The sequence below is a fragment of the Lagopus leucura genome, unplaced genomic scaffold (assembly GCF_019238085.1).
Source record: "Lagopus leucura isolate 7727_CA_CO unplaced genomic scaffold, USGS_WTPT01 Super-Scaffold_73, whole genome shotgun sequence".
NCBI lineage: Eukaryota > Metazoa > Chordata > Aves > Galliformes > Phasianidae > Lagopus > Lagopus leucura.
In genome coordinates, this window is record NW_024962252.1 from 86,276,910 (window position 1) to 86,297,936 (window position 21,027).

Here is a 21,027-nt window from a genome sequence, read left to right on the forward strand (position 1 = left end):
TAGAAAACTGAAGTTCCCATTTTAAGACCCATTCTGCAAGCAAGGCCTATCAAGAAATTTCAAAATGCCAACTAAATTTAGGATTGATAGTTTGGCTGGCAATTATCCAGTTAATCATCCCAAAAATCTTTACAAGAACAGAACAGCATCTTTATAGTTCTAACCATATTCCAAAAAATAATATTCAGTTCTTTGAAAATGACATTCAATTAACTCCACAATTTAAGATGATAACAATAGAAAAACCAGATTTGCAGCTTTAGACAAAAACACTGATTCTTCTTCTAATTTCTGAGAAGACTGCAATAAGTACAGCTTTAGCAAGTGTTAGACATCACTTGTCATTATTTTCTGAAACTTGCACAGCACACACCTGATAATAAACTCCATAAACAACATTTCTTTTGACCCAACATAATGAAGTTTCCAAACCCTAAAAGCTAAAACACAGAAAACAAGGAGAATGGTTGCGTGCACTAGCAGATGCTTAGAACCCAGTATAACAGTCAAGCTTTCTTGATTCCATTACATTTTTTGGTAGCACCATCGTGATCTCTGGGCTACAAACCCTACCTATAGAGATTGCCTTGGCACGGTCTTGAGACCATCTACCATGAGAGGGAATGTCCTTACGTTGTTCCAGGAGAGGTTCAGGTTGAATATTAGGAACCATCTCAGAGCAGTGATGCAGTGGCACAGGCTGCTTGGGGAGGTGGTGGAGTCACTGCCCCTGGAGGGTTCAAGAAGCACGGAGATGGCACTGAGGGATGTGGTGAGAACAGGTTGACTGTTGGACTAGATTATCTCAGTGGTCTTTTCCAGTCTTAATGATTCTGTAATCTATAGACATTTCCAATCCCAGAACAATTACCAGGAGAGTGCACTCAGCAGGTCGAGTTGAGAAAGACATTTTCCACAAAGCAAAAACAAAGCATTTATTTTGTCAATAACTCCACTGACAGAGCTTTAAAAAAAAAAATAATCACAGAATCACCAAGGTTGGAAAGGACCTTCAAGATCATCCAGTGCAACCATCCACCTATCACCAATAGTACTCACTAAACCATGTCCCCCAACACAAAATCCAAACGTTCCTTGAACACCTCCAGGGTCGGAACTCCACCACCTCCCTGGGCAGTTCATTCCAGCACCTGACCACTCCTTCAGATGAGTAGTATTTCCTAACATCCAGCCTGAATCTCCCCCGGCGCAGCTTGAAGCCATTCCTTCCAGTCCTATCACCAGTTACATGAGAGAAGAGGCTGACTCCCAGCTCACTACAACCTCCCTTCAGGTAGTTGTAGAGAGCAGTAAGGTCTCCCCTGAGCCTCCTCCAGACTGAACATTCCCAGCTCCCTCAGCCACCCCTCATAAGCCCTATGCTCCAGACTCCTCACCTGCTTTGTCGCCCTTCTGTGAACCCGCAATGGCCTCAATGTCTTTCTTGCAACAAGAGGCCAAAACTGGACACAATACTCAAGGTGCGGCCTCACCAGAGCTGAATCTAAGTGTGCCTTTCATACTTTCATGTGTCTCCCTTTGCTGGCTTACACAGGTGACAGCATAAAAACAGCACACGTCCAAAATGGAAAGCCATGCTGTTGGAAAAAACACAGCACTGCCACCATCACTTAGCTCACACCTCTATCTCTGAATTTTACTCAGTGCTGTGATGCAAATCCTGTACAGCATTTACTACAGCTTGATGAAAAAAAAAGGACATTCCACCCCACTCCCATTCCCCTTGTGATATTTCTTTGTTATCTGAAGTTTTAAATTTAACATCTGATAGAAAGATAAGCAGCATTAAGTTACTCAAAGAGAGAGGTACTCAGCAGCGTAGGGCAGATTAAAGGAACTCCAACAAGAAAAGAAAATGTAGTAATATTATCTCACGGCAACACAAAATATAAGCAAAACTAAAAGGTTTTCACATTTTTGGACCATTCTGCAGCAAGCAGTTGCTACGCTGACAATATTTAGTGAGAATTCAGCAAGTTTGGAGAAGCAGGTAATCCATGATGATCAGTTTCAGCTTTATCCACCAAGTCTAATGTTCTGCAAAGCTAGTTGGTAAAGTTTGCTAACACAGTATCAGTACTTCCAACACTTCCAGCCCGCTATGAAATGCAAATAAGCCAGGTACAAAGAAGACAAGCTGCTCCTATCTTTTCAAGCAGTATTTCTACCAGACACAGAAGCCATGACTACTGCTAATTACATCTCAGTGAAATTAATTCTCGTGGTACAAAACAAAAGAGCTTCAATCAGAAAATTATTTTCAAGTAAAATATTTTGCTCTAAGAACAATTAGCTCAAATTGCATGAGAAGAATATACTGACTGCAAGTCATACAATACTCTTCAATACACTAGGCTTCCTGGAAGGTTTTTAAACCACACAGATTGTTACAGCAATACACCTCCTTCTAACAAAAACCTGAAGTTTCTGATGAAATGATGTACTAGTGACAGACTGCAGCTTTATATGCTTCACATCTGAATATATATGATTCGTTCCCCAGTGAGAAAACCCCAAACATGGTAGCTGTGAGCAGAAGACTGTACGCATTCAGTTCATGCTGAACAGACTCTATTCAAACCTGAGCAGAGACTCTGCAAAGCTACAGCCAAGATCACTACCACTGTGTTTTCAGCTGGTGTTCAGAACCTCATTCCTCCATGGTCTGAGCGTCAGTAAGACTTGCAGATGTGTGAGATCCATCAGTGGTTGCCTCTCTGAGGCCAGGGTGGATGTGAAGCATTGAATGGGGAAGTGGATTCAGCTGTTAGGTTTGGAAGGTTCCTGAATTTAACCAGAATCCCTCCAAAAAAGAAAAGCATAAACTACTGGTAAAAACCTGCTAACATAACGAATAAACCTTCAAAGTTACTTAAAAACTAATAACATCAAAGAAGTAATCTCCTATTCTGGAGTCCTACACTAATTACTGTAGAGAAGTAGCAGATGCCATAGTATGGCTTGGTTCTGAAAAGAATTTACATCTGTATTTTATTTCTCATGAAAATGCCCAGCAATGCAGAAATAACTGTAAGGAAAGCAGTTTTAGAAAACAAATTCAGATAGAAGTTATTGGCACAATATTCAGAAAAAATATTTCAAGGCTACATTTTATGAAGTCTGTGCTGCATCAGAAGCACAAGGAAATGGAATAATATACCTTTCTACTGCCAAAGAGAGAAGTTGAGAAAAATGCCTGAACTTAAAGGAGGATGGAGTAAGAACTCTGAATGACACCAAGTCACTGAAAAATAACTTGGGGAAAACAGTTCAGCTCTGCACTTATGTATACCCCAGGGTAGAGATGCAAGGTAGCAACAGGACAGACCAGGTGACAGTTAGACTTAGCTTCAGAGGAGATGCAGACCCAGAGGAGAGTAGCAGAAGCAGCAGGAGGTCTTGGGAAAAAGCAGCCCACAGGGAAAGATAAATGAGACCAGCTGTCTTTATCTTGAAAAGACTTAAGGGAAAACAATCCCTCATATACACAAGAGGTAACTTAAAAGAGAATAAGCTGTTGTCTATGTCTACAGTTAGCAAGTACAGAAGGCCTAATTTACAGAAAGTGATTCAAGCCACACAGTAAGGGAAAAACTCCTGATAAAGGCAATACTGTATATTTAACTAAGGTGCCCAAACTACAGCCTACATGCCAGACTGGTTTTTCTTGCAGACTGTCTGCCCAAACCTGGCATCATTTTCCCCCAGTCTCTCAAAATAAGGCCAGTGTTATTTTGAAAACCCGTTCCTTCTCGCACAGAGAGTACCACAACACCTCCCTCCCTTAATAACCATGTTTGCACCTGTCAGATAGCCAAAACATGCAAAGCGACCCAATCCAACATTAATTATACAGCAGTTGCATCTCTAATTATCTAGGAGTCGGAGAGGACTGTTCCATTATATAAGACACATGAACGTTACATCTGTCTTTCAGTTACATGGCAAAGGAGAGATCAAGATAGCCTTAATTCAAAGCATCACCAGATAAACCCACATGGCCTGAGCCACACAAACACTGGGAATGAGCGCCAAGGTTCTTCCCAGCCCTCTCGTAAACACTGACAAGTAAACATTGATATGTTTTAGTTTGGTTCAAAGTCAGTGGCTCTGATTGCGCACCACATGAGCAGAACACAGATTCCTTGTGTTTCAGTACTCCTCTGTGCTGTGCACACACTGCTGCAAATCACAATTTTCAACTTCCTGTAAGTGCATCGTCTGCAAACTGATCAAGGACTACTGAGAGTTATGCTGATTTCAGGAAGCATGCAGGGGTGTACATCAAGAAATTCCAAATCTGTTGGCAACCTGCATGCTGTATTTGGCTTATTAGTCCTATTTTTCAAGAGCTCAAGAAATCACACTAATAGTTTTTTGAAAAGTCACTTCCAAAGTTAAAAAAGTACAAGAAACAAGTACTGAAATTCAGGCTGCCTATATGTAAGAGGAAAGAGTGATTTACAGCTGTAAAATCAAGTACAGTCTTAGTTACATACTTACTCCTCTCGCCCTTCCCACCTCTTTTCACAGACTACCTCTCACTAAGGAGAAATGGACTGACGAGTGAGTGAACAGCTACAGTTCTTCTCTTCACTGTTTCGATGTGTAGTGACTTTTTCCACATTACTCAAACCTCATTCTGAATACCAAATTCAACATTTATTTGTGGCTTACTTGCAGCAGTATCAAATGTTGCATTTGTGAAAGTTCTAACTTGAACCCAGGTATTTTTAAAACGCTAGCAAAGGTTGAGAAAGTTGTTTCCGGCACTGAGGAGCCAAAGGATGCTAACTGCACCAATCTTCCGATCTCAATCGATCGAGGATGAACTTGGGCTCTTTCCCTTCAGCGGCTGTATAATGCTTTCTGTGCTATATCACGTTTTCTGTGCTTTGAAGGACTACGGAATATACTAAATTATTTAACGTTTTGAAAGATTAAGCCCCACAGCCTCAAGTTAGTCGGTAAGTAAAGAAGTCAGGACAGAACTAATGAGCATCCTGACAACTCTGAACAACTCATCCAACACCAAAGGACAGAATCTCTTTAATGCAGAAGCACCAGTCGGTTCTTCCAGAAAACACTGAGCAGAGACCATGAAGTCATCTTCTCTTCCAGCAGTCCCCTTTCATTACAGACTTTACAACCTCTGCAACATAAAAAGAAAATCTTAAAAAAAAAAAAAAAAAAAACGGCAAAAAAGGGGCCTTCAAACCCCCCCCTTTCTTTCTTTCTGCAAGCCAGAAACCAGCCCTTGTGGGGGGGGGGGCCGGGGGGGGGGACATTCATGTGTTCCAGCACTGTTTCTACACTGTTTTGTATATGCATACCAGTAGTAGTGAACAAGAGCTGGTAGGCTAATGGGACAGACCACAAATACACAAAGAAATTATCTTTTTTCAACAGCTGAACAGAACTTCAGACTACTTGTATCAAGTCTACCAACCTGTCTCAACGTAATTTCACTTTTCAGAGAGAAGACAGATCCAAAAGCTGACTGTTTTGTAAGAGCCCTACTTAGAGCAGCACAGCACCTGAGCTGCAAGAAAATGCCAAAATAGTGTGCACCACCCATCTCTGTTTTCATCTGGCAACCGTTAATACACAAATAAATGGCTGAGTTGCTTTACTGCTGCATCTTGTTGTTCCTTCTGGATTGCTACTCCATTATACAATGAGGCATGATACAATAAACCTCTCAATGCACAGAACAAAGGAAAAAAAACATTGGAGGGAACAAAAGGAAAAAAAAAAAAGATTTTAAACAACATTTGTTCCTAGTTGTTAATTTTTGTTCTCAATTGTTTGTTTCCCTTTCCCAAAGTTACCCCTGGAAAATTCCTGTGGAATTTTTCTTTAGTTCCTGCGTCAGCAAAATCACAGCTGTTACCAGACTTAGAGGAAAAAGGAGAGGGGTGGGCTACACAGTAATAGCAGTTAAAAGACTATTCCAACAGTATTATAGGCAAATTCAAGGTCAAACACTAGAAAGGTACTTCAGACACCTCAAGATAAAAACCAGTGGTTTAAAACATGAATTCACTGAACTTCAAGTGCTGGCAATCGCACACCCAGAGCTGCTTTAGAAGACCCATTTCCCACCTGGAGTTCCTCTAAGTTCCTAAATAACCTACCTTGTAAGTCACATTTCCCAATCTCCTGCACTTACTTGAGACCTTCTCCATCCTACACATTAAGATGAGGTAATTTCATTAAAGTTACAGATCAAGTACATCACAACTAAACTGCTTCCCCCACAATAACACACATTGCATCCTCAAGAAGAAGAGGCAGTTTTCACAAGTTCCTACAGTTTCTCATGCCAAATGACACCACTAAAAAAAGCCATTATGATGTTAAAAACCACAGGTAGCAATCATTGTGTCAGATAGTTCTGGAACAGAAAAAAGGTTTTATCTTCCTAAACAAGGCCAACAAAAGTAAAAAACAAAAACAAAAAAGAAGGAAAAGGAAGCATCTCCCCTCAGGTTGTTGTATCATTTCCCTATGAAGGAGCTCCATTTTAGCCTCACCAAATACAGACTGCCATGAGAGTGTTTTAGGTTGCATCATATTCTCTTTTGTGCACACTAAGAAATGGTTTGGCCTGGGATCACGCCCGCAGTGCTCAAGCACCAAGTCCTGAATTAAGCAGCAGTCTACAAGGAGGAAAATGGCATCACTAGAGGCCGCCTGCTCCATTAGAGGCACCTCCTTGGCAAAACAAGACAGCGAACAGCAATGCAATGTATTCCTGATCTTTCCTAACTTCATTTTGACTCCTGCACTTATCAAGAAGACCCATACAAAGTCTGCAATAAAAAACATCGAAAAACATGCACCGACAAACCTGCTTCAGACTGTCAGTTTGAAGAGATTTAGGAAATGGCATATTTCAATGCTAAGAGCAGAAAGGACACTATTTGACTTGCTTATTTTAATACCTAACTTAATTTCAGGCTCAGATTTTACAAGCTGGCTTTCAAAATCTACAACAAAATTCACAGAACTTAAAAGTAGATGTAAAATTAACATCTTTCTAGTTCTCAAATACTATTTCTGACTTCTTTTCCACTATGAAAATCTAACTTCATTATGAATCAGTGACTTACCAGTTGTTGTCATTTGTCCATTACTTAATTACTGCTTTCAGTCACAGAACATAATTTTGCCAAGCACATCTTAAACATTTATTCCAGAATCCATCTAAAGGCAAAGAGGCTGGATGCTGGGACCGGTTGGCCTCAGTGCTGCAGATGGAACAGGGAGGGGAGAACATGGATGCAGCAGGGAAGGGAGGTGTCAACATATTTAAATATCAAAGTTAATTCTAAGGAACAAAACCAGTTAATTTTTAATGAAGAGCCATGTAGTGCCACCTGCATTAACTTTCTCTGTATCACGTTTAAAGGTTTTTAGAATTCATAGCCTGAGGTTTTTCCATAGCAGAAATTTCTCCCTTTTGAAGTCTGAGCATGTTGCTTGGCAATATCATCCCACCCCCGGGAACATAACCATCACCCTTTTTGTCTGACTGCGTTGCACAGGTGCCCCTGCATCTAAAAACAAAGGCAGGCTATGCAAGCACGCTGACGTATCCACAGTTACAGCAAGCACCAGAATAGAAGCTCAAATATATGCTTCATACTACAGTCCTACAGGAAGTCAGAAACGTACCCTCCTGTTAAAGTACAAAAATGAGCGTTTGGAGATATGTGCAGGGAATACAAATTTAATATAGCCTGCACTAAGTGACATTCTGTTTGTTGCATAGCAACAGGAATCCACTGCAGAAAAACAATATGGAACTTTTTTTTTTTCCGCTTGCCAAGCTACAATTAACCCCAGTCATTCTGAGAAACAGAACATCCACAGCATAAACATGGCCCTCACCACCAACTTAACCAAGGAGATGAGGCTCAGCACAGGGTCTCTTTTACATCAAAACAACTCTGTGTATTCAAATGCTTGCAATATATGGTGCTGCTGAGAGAAAATACAGCGTATGAGGCAAAGCAGCATTTTAATTCCATAGTCATGTCCATGCAAAAGTTCTTTAAGTTGCAGAAAATCTTTGTTCTCCAGCATGGAACACTTTGAGCATTTTATGTCAGATTTTTGCCCTCCTATATACAACAACAAAAGCTCTCAAGTTCTAGAAGAGAAGCCTACAGCTTTATTTCCAAATACTTTTGCCTCATTTTGCTCATGGAGTTTTTGTTTGTTGCGGGACTGGTTTTAAGAAAGAAGAAAATGAACTCAGACTAAGGCCTGCTATGAATTCTGAAGCAAAACTGTGCGCAGACATCTCTAAATTGTGCTCCTCCTCGATGTTTTGGATAAGATGATATGAATTGCATAAAATCTTTTCCCCCTAAAAGTGGGAAAATTGTGATCACTGATCTGGCTGGGGAACAGACACCTCATAAGGAGTATTAAAACATGGAATAACAATTTCCTCTGGTATTTTTGGTGGTGGCGGTAGGTTTTGCTTCCTTGAAAAAACCTTCCTCATTCCCAGAAAGGCCATGGTGTTCCCCTGAGTTACAAACCAAGCTGCAGACCTACGCGGAACTCAGCTCAACGCTGAAGAAAGAAATGCAAGAGTTCAAATACATGGATGCAGACAGGATACAAATAAATCATCCAAACTGAAAGAATTCCTAGAAGTTACACTAACAGTGCAGTCTTCATCCTAACATCACTTACAAAGTACGTGCAATTTACCTAGAAGTTCAGGAGAAATAAAGCCTCCAGGCCTAAACAGCATAAAACATGCCATTAACAAACAAGCTTATACACCCTCCCCAGTTCATAACAGCTAAGGACTTCTCATACAATGCCACCAACAGGGCAAAAACAAAATCCTACTATTAATTATTATTAACCATGAGGTAAGTCCTAAGATCCAGTCCTTGCAACACAATCCACTTCTTTTTACCTGTAACCTACAGATTTACCTGCATGCCGTCACACTGGTGACCACGGCTGCAATGCCATCTTTACTTCCTTTATGCAGACACTGTGCTTGCAGAGATATTGGAAACCCAAATGACAATTAAATAGGGTCCTACAGATGCTTACTTGCTTTTCACATTTTTAGCTAAGAACTTTACTAGATACTGCTATGAAGTTTCACATCATAATCATGAGCTACCCATAAAAAACCAAAGAGCACAGTGCTGTCTATCTGTATTTACAACCTTCCTGCAACAACCCCTGCAGTACAAGATCTCTACATGCTGTCTCCAAAGACCTGAGCAAGTTTCCCAAGAACTGAGCACTTGAACGTCTGGGTCCCGCTGCTCATCAGCCTGGCAGTCGATCTAATAAAAGATACTGCTCTCCTTATAAAACCTTTTGTCTTGTTTATACACTCAGAGCAACACAGCTACAGCAACAGTACTCAACCTGCAAAACAACCTCTGTGTTTATCTTACTGCCATCCGTTTGCAGATGATCTATTGCTGGAAACAGCAGCAGCACTGTTCTATCACTGAAGAACTGTAGAGCAAGTACAAAATGTAAATGCTGGTTACTCCTTTTCAAAGCTGCCTTTAGAGTATACCAACCAAGAAGGCCAAGACACGGTTTTCTTCCAAACTCTATAAAAGGACTAGTCTAAGATTATGGCAAAATACACAGTGAAATCCCAAAAAACAAGAGTAGAAACTCCCTCAACTTATAGCATAGGTCTAAGGTCAGATGTAAGGTCCAGCAGCAACAGCTCTGGGAGTAATTCGTGTATGAAGCAGTTAACTGAGTTGGTCACTAAAGGCTACTGGATTCACCATGCTGTACTGTGGAAAGCAGAAGGAACAACGGCACTGCCTCACAACATACCACAGAATCTTGAAATTGCAAAACATACTTTTTATGTACCACATGTTTTTTCTTCTTCCTAAATCTTAGCTCAAAATATCAAAATTTTCATTTAAAACCCACTACTGCATTTCCAGTCAGTAGCTAAAAATCTAACCAGGCCGCTGAAGGCGTCCAAAGTGCTAGATACATCTTCTGCTGTATTTTATTAGCAGTTACTTATTGTGCTCTAGTCATTCATCTGTTCTTCCTTCTACTCCTGCTTAGACATAGATTCACAGCTATCTTTTCAAGGTTAACCTCCTAATGTCCTTCTTCAGCCTTCCACTAGCCAGAAGAGCAGTGAACTGGACAGGCCTTTCATGTCCTCAGAGGTCCCTCAACCAGGCTGCAACCAAGAGAAGAGCAGTGACTGCCAAGCAGTGCCTACTGCATTCATTCCTTCTTCATTTCAGACCAAATGGTTTGTATTTGAGTAGTAAGGTAGGTCTGTCTTTACAGCACATTTCTTGCACAAACGCCGAATGGAAATCCAAAGTATCAGCTGCTTCCTGCACCATTCTCACATTCAGCTCATCTCAACGATTTGACCAAGTGCATCGGTGTGCAACGCTAAGCTAAAATTGGATATGATAATCGTTTCTTAAGTTCCCACTGTTAGTTCAAATTTTCTGTGAAAGCAGGCATATTGCGAGAGAAAAGAAAACCTCCAAACTTAATTGCCAATAACTGATCAGTATTTTCACTAGAGAAGTAGACAACCATGACCAAACTATTCATGCCCCAATCTAAGTAAGTTTACTGATTGGACTTAGGCATGCAAAAGCTGCAGGGGTCAGCAGCAATCACCTTCCTATCAGTGCTGTCATTCACTACTTTATTATCTCTGCCACAACAAGGTCCATTTGGACTAGCTTTCACTGCTCTGTAAGCCCAGCTAGACCATTTATTTCAGACAATGGATAACAGTGTTCATTTTGAAACTATAACATTCATTTTTACTTAATCTACAGTACCTAACTGCAGTTTCCAAAAAAGAAAATATGCTTCACAAATGCATTTAACTGCAAGTCTTCTAGTAAAGTTTCGCTGCGTTCCATTTTAAGTTCAAATTCAAGAAGTTTAAAAGAAAAAAACAAAACACTGCTCCACTAACTTCAACTGAGTATTTTTATAGAAGAGTCAGCATTGTTTAATGGACTCTAGTTTGCCAAAGGATTGTATACTCTCCTGCAGATATTTCAGGTCTTCAACACAGAAGAGAAAACAAAAATGTACACGTCACTATGCATTGTTTATAAAAGACTCAGCTTTTAAGAGAAAGCAAAAAGGAGAAAGGATTTTGTTAAATAAGAAAACAGATCATGAAAAAAAGTTTTCAGAACAAGTAAAGGTGTATATTCTACATCGCAAGCATCACTGACATGAACATCAGCAGCAGCTAGAATAGAAATCCTAGTCTAAAGTTGGAAGCTCAGTACCTTAAAAAGGCTTGCTCTTTCAAAATAGTCAAGAGCAAGCAATTTAAAGAAGCAACACTACTAGGTTAAAGGCTCCAGCTGACTCCAAGCATACACTAAGTCAGATTTGCAAAGAGTCACTCAGAAATGTGAATGTAACTTAAAAACACCAATCTCTTCCACCAATGCCAGTAATTAATACCACTAACAAGCAGTATTGAAAGTTCAGTTGGAAATGCACAAAATACAACAGAATCTTAATCACCGTCCCATGTAGTATTTGCGTTTTTGATGCCACACAATAAGAACCACAAAACTTAAATGGAAGTCTCCACAAATACACAATACAGAAACACTGTAGAAACACTGGTCTACAGAACTGAAATACAAAAGCATTTACCAGTAGCTCAAGTGTGATGACACCAAGATAAAACACTCCTGTAACTACATGACCTTCAAAGCATTTCAGTTACAAACCTGTTGTTTACGTACAGTAACCTGCAATCAAGTGAGGGACGACAGCAGTACATGGCCAAAAGAAGTCGAAGTGTTAAAATCTACTTCAGGATACTGCTTAAAGAACACAGACTGAAATTGATTTTTAGAAAGAAAACTTTTTTAGCTGCTATAAAACTGCAATTAAGGTATAACAAAGGCTTCACCAATAACGATTACTCTTGTAATTATACTACTCTGTTAAATCCAGCTTTTAAACTACTACTTTCTTAAAGTAGGTGGCTAGTACACTGAGAACATAAAGCCAGCAAAGCTCACCTTCTTTATGTAATTGGCAATAAGCACAGATCACTTTGCAGTCTGATTCCAGAAACCAAAAAGAGGTTCCTATTTGTGAACAACAGAAGAATCAGAGAATGTTTGAAACAAAATCCTCCAATTTTGTTTGTGCTGCAAACAGGGAGCTGAGAGTTATTTCTGGCAGTACGTCAGCCCAACAAAGTAACATTTTTGTATCACGCTCCAGAGGGCAGTTTCCACTTCCCTCCCCCATACTCCACCGGGTATCAGCACCTTCACCATCATTGGAAAAGCAAAAACGTGAACAAACCAAGTAAGAAAACAAAAGCCACAGCACCAGTCCACGAACTTCACAGAGAAGCATTCTGGTTTGGGACTGGACTGCAACAGTAAGCAAGCTTTGCCTGGAGAATGCTCAATACATGACACTAAGAGCAGATTTTTTTGGCGTGAATATTGATCATGCAGTTTGTTTGTTGTTGCTGTTGGGTTATTTCATTTGTTTGTCTCCATGAAGTTAACCCTGTCTATAGATTACTCATGGAGGGCAGTGGGACCTTACATCAGCTCCTTGCGCTGACTCATGCACTGATTCCCAAGATGTACTTAAAACTAGCAGTTCCACAGGAAAATCCCAAGCAAAGCAAGCTGACAAGCAATCTAATGTCCACAGAATGGTAACATTCAGAGCAGTGGGTGCACGACACTGTCAGAAGGCAACACGCAGGATTTTCACTTCTCTTGAGGAACTCTGGTTCATTGAGAAACAGCTACAGGAAAGGAAAGCTTGTAACCACTGACACTGGGCAGGGGAGTTACCAATTATCAGAATGATTAATTAGAACTATCTGAAATAAAACTGAGCATTTTCATCTATAGCATGCGTTGGCATAATGCATTTTAAAACAAAGCATAACTGAGTTCATTACTGAGATACACATTTTTATTCTTTAAGTTAGAAAATGTGACAGTAAAAATAAAGCATTGCAGTCATTTCTATCAGGGGAAAAAAAAAAGATTCTGTATGCCACCAAACAAAAATAGAGCTACACAAAACTAGCTGTTCTCCAGATTTGAGAGCACGCAGGAAACAAAGGCAAGGAGGAACACCGGGGACCCACCAGTGGATCTCATCTCAGCAGTGCCAGACAGCAGCACGGCTGTGGCCCCGTGTTAGTCCCAGGGCAGATGCCAGCAGCCCAAGAATACAACAGTGCTGTACAATTCACAAGGATTGGCAGGGAAAGGAAGGGTTGAGTGTTTAAGTGAGGCAGGCATCAGCAAAAATTACTCAAATATATTGAGGGTCCTCAAGGCTTGTAAGATTTCTGTCTCTGCTACACTCACTTTTAACTACCATGGAAAAAACAAACTTTTTTCCCCTTCAACATAAAAAGATTGTATCTTTTGCATTCTCTCGGTACTAAAGCACTCTTAAAACTGAAACCTGTCTGGCTGCTCAGAGAGCTGGCACACATATTTCTACCCGCTGAGTGGAAGCAGGCATGAACTGTCAAGAGCAATTCCTGAAGAAAGGTCACAGTAAAGAAGAGAATAATATCAGTTTCAGAAAATACATTTGCTCTCTAATAATGAAAGCAAATGACTCTACCCAGCAGCTCAATAACCTGCTCCTACAATAGTTCTGCATGAACTCCACTGGCATGGCAAGAAGCTCTCCTCATCACTAAGTACTTCCAACCCTATGTTTAACGCAGGGCAGAGATACGTCACTTCGGGTTTAAGTGTGTTAGGAAGGCATTCACTGAAACAGGTGCTGAAACGGTAATAATTCCTTGTAAGGAAGCATAGAAGAAAGGCTTCCATGCAACAGCAGCCTGAAGTAGGAACCAAGCAACCTGGTCTCCTCTAAGAACCAAGACGAAGCCCTGAATGAGAATCAAGACAAGACTTGTGTCTATTTCCTTCTAGAGAGCATTCCTGACTTCTACATACTGCCAAGACCACTCCTAATTTTCACAGGCTGACAACATAATTGGTAAGATGGTCATAAATAGCTTTTTCAAGGACAAAAATTGTATTCTGATCCTGACGCATCTTCCATTCACACACAGTAATCTTTTAAAGACTTTTACTATCAAACTAATTCACTGAACTCGATCCATAGACCTTGAGGGCAAAAACAATTGTCATCTTCCGTACCAGGTAGGCAGAAACAACCAGTCCAAAAATGACTTTCTATTGTCACCAATAAAGTGCTAGCTAACGTCTGCGCGTCTATCAGACAGATGACTCACTCCATCTGGTAGTTTACTTGAGAACAAGGAAAGAAACCTGAATTCTTGTACCCACCTGAAACAAACTGCCTACACCTCCAATTTTGTTCTTGAGACACGAGCAATTTTAGGATCTGTACTGGTTGCAGTTGTGCATGCCCAACCTCAACTAACTGCATGCTTACGCTTCCAACTTTTTGTCACGTATTTCTGAAGTAAATTAAGCCTTCTACTTCAAATACACTATTTGTGCAAGCACGGAAGCTACAACAAAGGCAACATTCCAAAGTATGACCCCACATTGTGATGTGGAGCATTCAAATTGATGGCTTCTGGTATTTTACCTTAAGTAACAGCAGTTGCTGTGAGAGACTGAACGACATACTACTGTCACCACCAATACTGTGCTGTTGCATGCTTGCTTTTCAAAAGCCCCATGAAATGTACATGGGATTCTTGAAGAACTCCCAGCTCTAATGGAGGAACATGTTCTGTGACTTCTGCCATGCGCTCTCGCTCATATATTAATGATACTGAGTACGGTATCAGACATCTTAGCACAACACTTAAAGTATAATGAAGGCTTACTAACCCAGGCACTAAATAGGCTGACTTTTAAATAACATTAATTATATCCTAGAGCAACATACTTCAGCAGAAAAGCTACTCGATGCGAGGAGAAATTTTAATATGAAAGCCCACAAATTTAACTTCTTATTTTGAAAACACAAGTGAGGATATGACATGATTTTCTAGAAAGAAAAAAAATCTGCAGTAATTTAGCTGCTTGCCCTATCTAAATATAGAGTGAACATTCACACTCACAATACACATAATAGCCCATCGTAAACACAAATGAACATACAGAGCTCTGGAAATACTCAAATTTAAAGTTCCAAACAAAAAATGCTGTTTCTTTCCCAGTTCCTGAAACTTGGGTAATGAAACCAGATTAAACAGTCTGCTTTCTGACTAGCACACTAATGAAAAACAATTCTTTCCCACACAAAGAAATGGATGTGGAAACCCCAAGAGAAAGCTGTACAGTTTGATTAAAAAAAAAGTCAGCATCTTGGAAAGCTCATTTATTTTTATTGGAGTTAGCATACAAAATGAGCGAGATGCCAAACAACGCGAGAGCATTTTTAAAAGCATTCAGTTAGCCTCCACTGTAGAATCCCAATTCTACACCATTTTGTTCATCAGCTTCCGTAATACAGATTTCCACACATCTTTCAATGTCATCTTGTTTACAGATGAGCTTCTTGTATAAATATGATGGGAAGCTGCGTTATTATTAGAACCAGGGCACAAAACTCTGCTGTTGCTTATATTTTAACTACTTTTTCCCCCATCACTGCAACCCAGCTGGCTCAAAAGTGAAACCTCACCAAACGTAACTATTCCTGGATACCTATTATAAGTGCATTCAGGAAACTACTTTTAGGGCAGTACTCAGTCAGCTAACTACAATACATTAAGAGGAACATTTTTGTATTGACTTTTGTATTAACAAAAACCAACTGTTTACCCAAAGCCGGGGGGGCTGCTAGTCAAGTCATGTCCCAAAAGCAAGTAACTTCATATCCAGTTCTTCATCTCTTAACTGGAATAGTAATATTAAAAGTTTGTCAGCAACCAAAAGCAGATCCTCCAACAGATACTGCCCAAAGAGCATTTAATTTTAAATCAGATATAAAACAGACTACCACAGGAATTCCTCTGGTCAACTTGTGCTGATGGATGTTTGCATCCTACTGAATTGCTGCTTACTTTATACTATGAAGATGCTCTCCACAACCGCATTTAGTTTGATCTAACACAAGGAAAACTAGTTTGCTCTTTGGTAACTGATCACCTGAGCAACCCAGACAAGATGTGAAATCCGAACATGAAGTCATCGTAATTATTTCAGGCTTGAGATGACTTGAAGATTAGGCCCTCACTCATGTAAGTGCCAAAGAACGTAACAGAAACAGAAGTTATGGGGTAAGGCAGGGAGGGCTGCAGCTCACCTCAGGATTACTTCTGGTACTTATTTTTGTGTTAACTATAGCACCAAATGCATACTTACCTACAGAACAGCAAAAGCAGAACGCAGTTTATGCAATTCAGGAAACCATCAACATCATGTAAAAATCTACTTTCAGCAATACCTACAAATACAGAAACTATATCTGAAGCACTGGTTGCTTTTCCTATTCACTCTCTCACTCCTTCCCATCAGGACTTACCTTGACCAGCAAATACCCATTAAAACACGTTGCCCAAGCGTAGCAGGGTGTGCACCTTTTGGTTTGAACATGTTTCAGAAATACAGCGTCAATCCTAGTCTAAACAAGTCCAAAGGGAGAGTGTGCACTGAAAGCCTGCCATTGTACTGGAGTTGGAGCAATTAAACAAAACCAAGACAATTTAATAGTGCCTCTATAGAGAGAAAACGTTGCTTTAACCACACCATTTTCTTAGCTTGTGCAGTTTAATTGGTACGGCTTGCTTTTTTTCTTTAAAAAAAAAAAAAAAAAAAAAAAAAAAAGCCCTGCAATCAAGCCTTTGAAGTCAGATTTTTCCAAAACACCCAATGACAGCTCAGCGTGTCCATTCAACACCTAACCTTGTTTCCCTCTCACCAGCTTCACCTTCTGCACTCAGGAGCAGGAAGAAAGGCACGACAGGTTCATATATGAACATTAACTAACAGCTTGAAGTCAACCACTCCAACACCTAAATAAGCAACCTAAGGGTAGGTTCAACCTAGGCACTTCCCGGTTACACCGGTTAAGAGAAATATTTGCGCTGCCTCTGAGCTGGCAGAGGTCCTGAGGCAGACGCTTCAGAGCACTGTGCACAGTGCTGCACATTCAGCGCACAGTGCTGGGACAGCTTCCCTTGCTCCATACCAACCATGCTTTGCCATCATTGAAGCCGGGTTTACATGGGGCCCTCTCCAAAGGTTTATGGCAACCTTGGTGTAAGCCTGCACTAAGGGCTGCCCAAGGAAGTCAGGAGCACCCCATGTTTGAAGGGTCTGGTCGTGAGCTGTGAGCTCAAGTTGTAACTTTGTGCTTGCGGGGCATCCCACTTTTACAAAGTGACACAGACGGGTGAAAATAAATCAGCACAACGTGAAACGAGGGTGAAAGGAGCATGCAAATGCTTACAGCTAACAAAGAGAGCCAGAGGGAAATACAGGAATGCATTTTCCAGTAGAACAGCAGGGACAAACCGTGTCCCCTGCTTCCAGCTGCAGGGCTACCGCTTGCATAGAAGGCACACGGGAAAAGGAAAAAAAACAAACCTTGAAGTTCAGAACCGTAATTGGGATTTCGCGCGAACGGGCGCGGAGCCGCAGCAGAGGCATCGGCCCGTTCTCACCCTGCGGACCTCTCCGCACTCGGAGGGGCCTCCGGCCTCAGCAGCACAAAGCGGGTGGAAGCCCCTGGGGGCCGCAGGGCAGCCGGGGCCGGGGCCCGCGCCGTACGCCGGCTGCTCCTCACCGGTGCCGCCCCGATCCGACGAAAGGACGACGAAAACGGTAGGAGGAACGGGGCGGGAGCGCCGCGGGGACAAATGAATGGGGCGCACGGAGCCGGGTCCCGTGTGGGAGCGGGCAGCCCCCGCCCGGCGCTGTTTACATCGCGAATCCCCCAAGGGGGGATTCCCCCTCCCCGCCGCCCGCTTCCTATCGATCTCACAGGGAGCAGCCCAGCTGCTGCAATGCAACACACGCCGGGAAGGGGCAGAGAAAGGGGGGGGGAAAGGAAAAAAGAAAAAAAAAAAAAAAAAGAACGAAGAAGAAGAATGGAGAAAGAAAGGCGCTGGGCCGCCGTGCGGGCACACCTCCGTCGCGGGAAGGGGCTCCCCGGCCGCACTCCGCCCGGCCCCGCCGCCGCCCCCAGGCCCCTCAACTTCGCCGCCGCGGGGGCCGGGGCCGCCCCTCCCCCTCCGCCGCCGCTAACAATGGGCCCCTCCCCCGCGGGGCTCCCCTCGGCCCGCCGCCCTCCCCCCGCCCCAGCCCCCCGCCCCAGCACCGCGCCGGCCGCCGCGCAGGGGGCCCCGCCGCCCCCCGCCCGGCCCCGGCCCCTCACCTCATGGTGCCGCCCGGCGCCGGGAGCCGCTCCCGCTGCCTCGTTCAGCTCCGCGCTCTCCCCCGCCCTGCCGCGCTCTCTCCTCGCCGCTCAGCTCCACTCGCCGCCGCTCCGCGGGGCCCGGCGCCTCAACGGACAGCGAGAGCTCCGGCAGCCGGCACCTTCCGCCCTCCCGCCCGTCTCCGCCGCTCCCTCCGCCGCCGGGCCGGGCCAGACCACCGCGGGGCGCCGGGGGTGGGAGGGGACGGAGAGGTGGGGGAAAGGGGCGGAGAGGAGCGAACCAACGCGCGGGAAGGGCGGGGGGAGGTGGGGAGGAGGGCGGGAGCGCAGGGGAGGCCGGAGACACCGGCGGGGCCGCGGGAGGGCGGGGCGAGGGCGGGCACGCCCACCCCGTGAGCGGCGCCGGCACCGGGGGTGCGCACCTCCTGTCGCCGGGGGTCGCGGGGAGTGCGCCCAGGTGAGGGGCTGGGGGCCTTGTCCGGAGGCTGGCCCTGCGCCGCCTGTGGCCTGCGCCCACGGCACCGAAGGTGCCCCGGGCCCAGCACTGCCGCCGGGAGAGGGGAGGGCTTGTCCCGCTCCGCTCCGCGCTGAGCTGCCTCACCTCCTGCACTGGGTGCAGGCTGCGTGCCGCAACATCAAACATAGTTGTGTTACAGGGCATCCAAAAGAGGGCAACAAAGATGGGGAAGGGTCTGAAGGCGACGTGTGTGAGGCCCCTGGGTTTGCTCGGCCCAGAGCAGAGGAGCTGAGGGGAGGCCTCATGGCGGCTGCAGCTCCTCACAGGGCGTGGAGGGCAGCGCTGAGCTCTGTGTGACAGCGACAGGCCTGAGGGAACGGCGTGGTGTTGGGTGTTAGGGAACTGCTCTTCAGCAGAGGACAGTGGGCAGGGCCACGAGTTGCTGGAGTTCAAGTGGTGTCTGGACAATGCTCTGAGATGTAGGGTTTGGATTTTGGGCGCTGCTGTGTGGAGCCAGCGGTTGGTCTCTGAGACCAGTGTTTTGAGCACATGGCACAGAGGTTTCAAACTGGCTCTCCTTCAGCCCAGTTCTGTCCAGCACTGACTGCCTGTTCTCTTTGGTTTCAGTCAAAGGAAATGAGGAGCAAGGATCACTCCAATTTCCAATGGCATGAAGGAGATTTAGTGCTTTTGCATCACTGATTTTATCTTTCCTTTGGAACTGCCATTCTTTTCTAGCATTTAGTTATTAAAAACATATAGGATATGAGAAAGAAATGTATGTGTACTTCCTTTGTAAATTTCTAGATTTTCAGATATAAAAAGGTACAGAATTTTAGAAATTATATGGAATTACAGAATATGCTGAGTTGGAAGGGACCCATAAAGATCACTGAGGCCAGCCTCAGGCTCCGTGCAGCAGCACCCAAAATCCCAATCCTGTGTCTGAAAGCATTTTTCACATGCTCCTTGAACTCCGGCACTGGGGCAGTGCCCACTGCCCTCTGGGTCAGAACTGTCCCTAACCCCCACCTGGCCCTCCCCTGACGCAACTCCATGCCTTCTCCTCAGGCCCTATCGCTGTCACCAGACAGAACAGAATCACAGATCAGCACCTGCCCCTCCACTGCCCTGTGAGGAAGCCACTGACCTAGGATCCGCAGATTTGTTTCTTACCTTGAGTCTCATTTATGTGACAGCATGCACACAATCTTTTTCTGATTTGATATGGTACCTGAGGCAGGGCTATTCATGGCCAGGAAAGGGTTTCAGTAACACAACAGGAGCAGAGCTAGTCAATTTAGGGGGAAAAAAAAAGTCAATTTTTAGAAACACTACTTCAAAAAAAAGGATGGGCTCTGAAATTCAAACTGATGAATACTGATTTTGTGAAGGAAATTAACATGTTTTTACTGGCATAGGGATGATGTCAATGAGAATGTATCTGTAGAGGTGAATCACAAAATGCAGATGAGTAATCAGAAGCAAAGCAGCATCATACTCTTAAAAATTAAGTGGGTACTTTTGACAACAATGTGTGCAGTCTGAAATAGGGGACTCGAATCCTGCTAAATGCATTTCTCTTAATTGTTTCCATTAAATACTCGGGACGCTCGTGACTGACTGTGGATCTTAAGAATCCTGACGAGTCAGGAATTTTCTAAGGTCTGTGGTTACTGTATCACCAGAATGTCCTCCAAATAAAAGGTTTCAAAATGAAGCCATTCTGACAGTGAAAGATATCTTGAAGCAGCCAAATATAAATGTGAAGATCTATATCCAACTGATATATCTGAGCATCTATATAGATATATACCAGATCTATAATCCAGCTGGCTGTAGGAGATACATCAGAAACAATAGCAGAAATGTTGGGAAGGAGTCTGTTCTGAGCTCCCAGTTGCTCTACGCTAGAAAATATCAGGATTGTAAAGCAACTGTTCTGATGTGACTGTTTGGTCACATTAGTCACAGCTAAAGGAACTTTGGCTGTGACAGGTGTATGAAAAACACTGAAAGTATGCCTCAGCAACAAGTCTGCCTGAAGGGGAATGAAAAGAGCCAGTAGCCGTTACTCCTGGAAATAATAAAAGAAAAACCCAACAAAAACCTATTAGTATTATTTGTGTTATATTACTTGATGTTCTTAGCCAAATCAGATATGGTCATAGCTTGATTTCTCT

The 21,027-nt window shown here is 43.2% G+C and overlaps 1 protein-coding gene across 10 annotated transcripts in view; it reads right to left on the reverse strand.

Annotated features, from left to right (window-relative positions):
* ENAH (ENAH actin regulator) overlaps positions 1 to 18,488 on the reverse strand; it is an 88,397-nt gene extending 69,909 nt beyond the window's left edge. For 5 of the 10 annotated variants that reach the window (XM_042874916.1, XM_042874901.1, XM_042874942.1 and 2 more), the window contains exon 1: positions 18,388 to 18,488. In XM_042874916.1, the coding sequence (XP_042730850.1) occupies positions 18,388 to 18,392 (5 nt within the window). In that variant the 5' untranslated portion in view covers positions 18,393 to 18,488. The remainder of the gene's footprint in view (positions 1 to 18,387) is intronic. The other 5 variants (XM_042874983.1, XM_042874966.1, XM_042874952.1 and 2 more) reach the window with 1 other exon arrangement.
* Between the last annotated feature and the right edge of the window lie 2,539 nt (positions 18,489 to 21,027).